The following is a 6,263-nucleotide window of genomic DNA, read 5'->3' as shown; positions in this document are numbered from 1 at the left end:
AGGGGAGAGACCAGGTACAGAGTTGGAATTGGTTCCTTTATGGAAAAACTGAAAATATAATAAAAATTAAAATTAAACCAGTTTTAAAAAATCCAGCCCCTGGAGTTTCTACCTCCTGCCTCTGGCCCTCCAGGGGGATGAGGCCCTGACCCCAGGGCAGCAAAAGGATGAGGGCTTTCTGCTCCTCCTCTTCCCCCATTCTATTCCAATCTTTATCTCCACAGTGGGGACCCCCCCCCACCCCGGGAGGAACCAAACCTGGGTAGGGGAGCAGGGACCCAAGGCCCCGTGGCCCGGGGAGGGAGGTTTGTATGCCCCCAGCCCCAAAGCTCCCGGCCTGTAGTGTGGGCATGGGCAGGGCCCCTCCTGGCCAGACCCAGTTGGGGTTGGGACTATTAGTTCCAGATCTTGAGGAAGGAGTCCCAGGAGCCTGTGGCTACAGCCATGCCATCATCAGTGACCCCGAGGCAGCTCACACGGTTGTCGTGGCCAGCAAGGACACCTGTGAGGGAGGGGTACATCAGAACTCACCTGGCCTGGTTCTCTGTCCCCACCTGTCCCCATTCAGCATCCAGCTCTCACCTGCACGGTCACCCTTCATGGCATCCCAGATGTTGCAGTTGAAATCGTCATAGCCAGCGAGCAGCAGCCGGCCACTGCGCGAGAAGGCAACAGAGGTGATGCCGCAGATGATGTTGTCGTGGGAATACATGAGGAGCTCCTGGTCAGCCCGCAGGTCAAAGAGGCGGCACGTGGCATCATCGGAGCCCGTGGTGAAGGCATAGCCGTTGGGGAAGAACTACAGGACACAGGACCAGCGTGGGATGAGGGCACTGAGCAGGGCCAGGAGCATGGCAGACACGGCCCGCCCAGCCCAGCCCGGAACTTACAGCCACAGCATTGATGTCAGATTCGTGGCCAATGAAGGTCTGTCGGCACATCGAATCCCGTACATCCCACAGCTTGATAGAGGCATCACAGGCACCTGACACAAAGGTGCGGCCATCGGGGGCCAGTGACAAGGACATCACATCCCCACTGTGTCCAGCAAAACCCACCGTCTGCTGGCCTGTCTCAATGTCCCACAGGGCACTGGAGAGGTGACAGAAGGATGGGATCAGAGAGAGGTGCAGGACAGACTCCCTGCCTCCCTATCCCTCGACCATGGGAGCCCAGCCTTGACAGAGCCTCCATGGAAGGGGTGCCAGGAGCCACTAGGTCTCAGCAGCCTCCTCTTCTCCCATCCCTTCCCGCCACGGGAGAGACTAGGTGTTCAGAATGAGGGCTCTGCCCTCACTTGCTCAGGGTGTGTACTATGTGCCGAGCACTGAGGCAGTGGCCCCCCAGGCAGGAAGTGTGGGGTGAGCTACAATGCCTAGCCCTGGGAGGACCTCACCAGGTGGTGTCCCCAGAGCTGGTGATGATTTGGTTGTCATCCAGGAAGCGGCAGCACGACAGGTACCCTGGGGAAAGGGGCTGGTCAACCAGGTCTTTAAGGGAGGGCAACGCAGCCCCTCCCCCACCAACAGCACCTATGCCCGACCAGGCCCCTCTCACCAGTGTGGCCAGGCAGCTCTCGGCTGACCCTGACATTGCCCTCACGGGTCTTCAGGCTGTAGATGGAGCAGATGTTGTCCAACCCCCCACAGGCCACAAAGTTCCCTGAGGGCGCGTAGGCACAGGTCATGACCCAGGAGGAGCGCAGCGGGATGGCATGGACCTAGGGAGGAGGGGCAGTACCCCGGGTCAGAGCCAGCTAGGCAGGGTGTGCATCCCAGCCCCATCCAGCTTCCGGTACCACCTCTATCTACCTTGTTGGTAGTATAGCTGTCCCAGATGATAAGCTTCCCGTCCTGGGAGGCGCTGACCAGCAGCCTGTTGGAGAGTGGCAGGAGAGAGGCAGAGGGGTCAGGGTGAAGCCCCTTCTGGAGGACGGATGCCCTTCCCAGTCTCCCATCTGGTGGGGAGCACTTCTGAGACAACTCCTAGCAGCAGCTCAGAAGTTCCTGTTGGTATGGGCCTCTTTTCCATCCCCTGGGGATGTCTGGGAGTCTCCATCTTCCCAAACACACTTGGCAACGTGGGCATCCTGTTCATCCCCCAACTCTGCAAGGCTGCCCCTCCCACTGCCCCCAACTCGCCCTGCTCTACTTAGTCCTGGGGCAAACACAAAGGCTCACACCCAGCCCCCACTGCACACACACCTTGAGTCTGTCCCCCAATGCATGGCATAGATTTTTGCCAGGTGCCCACGGAGGGTCCTCCGTGTCCTCATCTGGATTCTCCCCACTGGGTCCAGCCCAGCTGTGATCTAGAGGTAGAGGGAGAATGGGTAGGGCGAGTCAGGAGGCAGGGCCCGCTAAGCAGTATGCCTCAAACCGGAGCTCCTTCCCCAAGCCCCAAGTCCAGCCCTGGATTCATCTCACCTGGGTCAATGTTGAATCCCCACATGCTTTTCGGGCATCCTACAAGAGATGGCAGAGCCAGTCAGAAAGAGGCAGGAGAGAAGACCAGGAAGGGGAGGAGAAGAAACGCAGGACACAGGAGTGGAGAGGATAACACAGTAAGGGGGGGTTAGGTTACCCCTCACACGCACAAAGAACCCCTCCCCCTGCCCGGCACACACAGATGCCTGGCCCTGCCCACTCAGCCCTCCCAGCTCAGCCGGCCAGGCCCTCACCCGGATCTGGTTCCGGAGCTGCTCAGCCTCCTGTCTCAGTTGCTCCAGCTCACTCATGGCGCCAGGCCCGTGGGGCGGGGTTGGGGGCGGCTGGGGGCCGCGGGACGGGGGCTGGGGGAGGCAGCTCCTCGCCGCTGGCCCGAGGCCTGGGGGATGCAGGGCTGACGTCAGGCCCAAGGTCGCGGGGAAGAAGGGGGGCAAGGCGGGGTTGAAGCGCGGCCGGAAAGGGTGAGCACAGGGTAGAGGGGGGAGGGGACGTCTGGGTTGGCCGCAGCCCCTTTGCAGAACCCGGGGCCTCTGGCACAGAAAAGATGGGGCCTAGGAATAGCTGACTTCCCCAATCTTCCTCCCGCCCCCCGGAAACGGAGCGGGAAGTGCAAGAGGAAGCGCAGGGGAAACCCCTCCCTCGGACAGCAGCCCGGGCGGGACACCCGCGACAGGAACTGGGGGGGCAAGAGGGCGGGGAGAGTCCCTTCGAAAACAGACCTGGCGTCCGCCCCTGCCCGTACAGGCACCGCCCTCATAGCACCTCATTTTAAAAGGGGCGGTGCCTCTCTAAATTCACCCCCACACGTCGCACACCCTCCACACACACCCCCAAGCTTAGACTGGGGGGGAGACCAGAGGGGGAAGCTGAGATGTTCGTGGGGTTGCCTAGGCAACCGTCACCCGGACTGAGAGCACCTCATTGGTGAAGTGCCCCCACCCTAGCCCGGTTGCCAAGGCAACCGCATCCACGGCAGAGACCTGTCGGGTGGGTGACCCCACCCCCGGCCCCATCGCCCCCGCCCGACCCAGGCTCCCGCTCCTCCCCAGAACCGGGTGACTGTTTACAGGATTTGGGAAAAGCCGATTGGGCACTAATAGGTTCGGGACGGCTCACCCTGAATAATCCCCAAGCCGGCTGCGCCCCATTAGCCGCCCGCGCGGGGTAGAGGCGAGGGTGGCGGGGAGGACAGTCTCAAGCCGCTGCTCCCTCCAGAGCCGAGGCCTCTCGCCCCAGCGCGCCGCGGAAAGCCCGTGGGAACCGCTCGCGAGTAATTAGGGCTCGGAAGAGAGGTTCCGGCCCCAAGGCACGGAGCTGCTCTCTCCCCGGCGCCGGCGGGCGGGCGAGAGGCGGCCCCAGGCGGCCTGGCCCTGTGTCCTCGGCACCCCAGGAGCCCAGTCTGCGGGTTCGTCGCCGGGGCCCCAGGGGCCTGGTTGGCTCCGCTCCAGGGTTCGGAGTCCTGGCCCCCCCTTTTGGACACCTGTGTGATCTGGCCATGCACACTGTACTATGCCAACCCGGGCGTCCCCCACCCTGCTCCCACTTCCCCCAGGCCTGGGCGTTCCTCTTCCCCACGGGCATTTTCCCGCTGTCAGTTCAGCTTTCTAAGCCAGCGCCAGGGGATGCCCCTCCGAAAAAGCGGGGAGGGGGCAAAGCCCTCCACCCCACCTTCCCAGCTCCAGACAAAGCCCCTTCCTTCCAGCTGTCAGCAATCCCGGCCGGGCGGCAACGCCAAAGGCCCGGGGCAGGAGGAAGCTGGGGGCGGGGGCGACGCTCCTAGCCCTCAGTCCCCCTCGCCCTCCAGGGTCCCCAGATTCTGGGCACAGAGCAGCCGGGGCTCCAAGGAGAAATGGGGGTGCCACCGCCTCCGCAGGTCTAGCGGGGCGAAGGGGAGGGGACTAGGGAGGGTCCTGGATCTGGCAGCTGGAAGGCGCGGACCGGTGCCGCGCTGCGAAGCGCAGTAAGCCTGGCCCTCCGGCCCCCACGACCTCCATTTTGCCCAAAAGAAATCTAGGCGAGGGGTGGGGGCGCCCTGGAGCTAGACTTGGGGTTAGGACTAGTAAAGGGAATGGGGTGCCGAGGACTCCCGTCCAGGGTAATGGGGCCAGAAAATATGGGCAGAGCCCAAATCGAGGTTAGGGTAGAGACGAAGGGAAGGGTGGCCTCGCGGCCTTGCCTGCTTCTCTGAGGATTCTAGAGTTTTGCAAGGCGAATACTGGCGGGAGTGCGAAATGGAAAGACACGAGGGGTGCTACCCAGGAGCAAACGGGGGTGGGGGGACAGAACAGGGCCTAGAGAAAGCCCCGAATTTGCCCCCCAACTTCTCAGGGAGCAAGAGGCAGGCGAGGCCGGGATGGGATGAGGTTAGACAAAATGCGCCTGAAGGTGCAGGGAGCGCGTGCGTTATTGGGGCTGAGGGTCCCCCAGTTCCCCTTCCGGGTTTAGAAGCGACGGGGCCGAAGGAAGGGAGGAGAGGTCTGGGGAGTTACGTCCGCTCCCAAGAGGCCAGATCGGGGAGACAGAAGAAAGAGAGGTTTCCCCTCAAGGGAATTTGGGGCTGGGGGAGATGAGGACTCCTTTTGTCACCGGAGGTACCTGTGGCGGTGGGACTCTGCGAAGGGTCGCTAGAGGAGCGCGGGAGGTCCTGTCTTCCTCCGCGGCGGAGGCGGCAGCGGCGGCGACGCGGATGGATTTCCTCAGTCACCCCAACTCAACAGTCCAGCGCTGCTCTCCCCAGGGCGGAGGGATCCCGCCCGCCAGTGACGCGGCCGTCGCCGCCGCGCCCAGGGCCCGGCAGGGCGAGACCAACTACATAGTGGGGGGAGACCGGAAGGGAAAATACCACCTAAGGGGCAAAGACTGATTCTGTCAAAACGAAGATATTGCCCCACGCTATTTCGACGCAAAACGGACTAAAATGAATGCTTTGCTTCCCGAAAGGGAGTAAGACATTCCCCCTGGGACTGACAAAGGTGGTATCGGCATAAGGGAGGGTGAAACAGCTCTCTGGTCACGTGACCTACCCTCCCGGATTGGGTGGCTCCAGACTGGGAAGGGAAGCTCAACGCCCCAGTTCTCGGTTTGACCACGCCCCCACCCTGGTAAGACCACGCCCTTCAGGGGACGGAGTTTCAGAGATCCTGACCCTGGCAGGACTGGGCAGGAGGCCTCCAGGAGGCGGAGGGAGAGGGCTGTGGTTCTGAAAGTCCCTGAGCAGGAATGAATGGGGACCACTGCCGGCGCTCGGGAACCTGGGAATGCCGCGAAAAGGGTCTTGCCCAGGCAGTTTCCCACCAAAAGTGGGATTTTGTAGAACTCTTTACAGATCTGCATGACACTGTAATAATAACTCATACTTGTGGAATACTCACGACAATACTATGAAGTTAAGTACTAGCATTGTTCCCTTTTTACAGTAGTGGAAACGATTCCTAGTGCTAATGAGTAGAGACGTGAACCAAGGCAGCTTTAGCGACTTCACTGTGCAATGAATAACAGTACTAGACTCTTGATGAAACCCTCTGTGGGCCATCTCTGTAAAGGGATGAAAATGTAAGTACCTGTATAGGCCTGTTTCCACCTCTGTAAAATGAGAATGTTGACCTGTCCTTCAAGTCACCTTGGATTGCTATGATTCCTCACGGGTTGTAAAAATGCTTTGGAAAGTTTAAATCAGAGAATAACCTTCACTGAGTCCTCATGCAATTTAAAAGTAAAGTATCAAAACAGACACTTTTCATTTAGCCTCTGTTAAAGCATTACAAATAGTTTTCTAAGCACTATTTTTAAAAGAAAGTAAGAAAAAATATTGTATGT

At 60.3% G+C, this 6,263-nt stretch overlaps 1 protein-coding gene across 1 annotated transcript; it reads right to left on the bottom strand.

Annotated features, from left to right (window-relative positions):
- Positions 1-15: 15 nt before the first annotated feature.
- On the bottom strand, positions 16-5,481 carry GNB2 (G protein subunit beta 2). The gene is made up of 10 exons (XM_019752759.2): positions 5,043-5,481; positions 2,681-2,826; positions 2,427-2,465; positions 2,205-2,311; positions 1,812-1,875; positions 1,558-1,720; positions 1,397-1,463; positions 891-1,092; positions 583-799; positions 16-502 (listed from the first exon to the last, which is right to left on the bottom strand). Exons 2-10 carry the CDS (start codon positions 2,735-2,737, stop codon positions 396-398), a joined length of 1,023 nt encoding a protein of 340 aa, XP_019608318.1. The 5' UTR covers positions 2,738-2,826; positions 5,043-5,481; the 3' UTR covers positions 16-395.
- Positions 5,482-6,263: the final 782 nt, after the last annotated feature.

The sequence above is a fragment of the Rhinolophus sinicus genome, linkage group LG03 (assembly GCF_036562045.2).
Source record: "Rhinolophus sinicus isolate RSC01 linkage group LG03, ASM3656204v1, whole genome shotgun sequence".
Lineage (NCBI taxonomy): Eukaryota > Metazoa > Chordata > Mammalia > Chiroptera > Rhinolophidae > Rhinolophus > Rhinolophus sinicus.
Note: the sequence above shows the minus strand (reverse complement) of the source record. Positions and strands in the feature narration are given on the sequence as shown.

Bases quoted from the DNA above. Each gene is read 5' to 3' on its own strand.
- GNB2 (XM_019752759.2), bottom strand. From the start codon at position 2,737: ATGAGTGAGCTGGAGCAACTGAGACAGGAGGCTGAGCAGCTCCGGAAC. The intron at 800-890 runs GTAAGTTCCGGG...TGTGTCCTGTAG, and splicing joins CTGACATCAATGCTGTGGCT to TTCTTCCCCAACGGCTATGC. The intron at 503-582 runs GTGAGAGCTGGA...CCTCCCTCACAG, and splicing joins CATGAAGGGTGACCGTGCAG to GTGTCCTTGCTGGCCACGAC.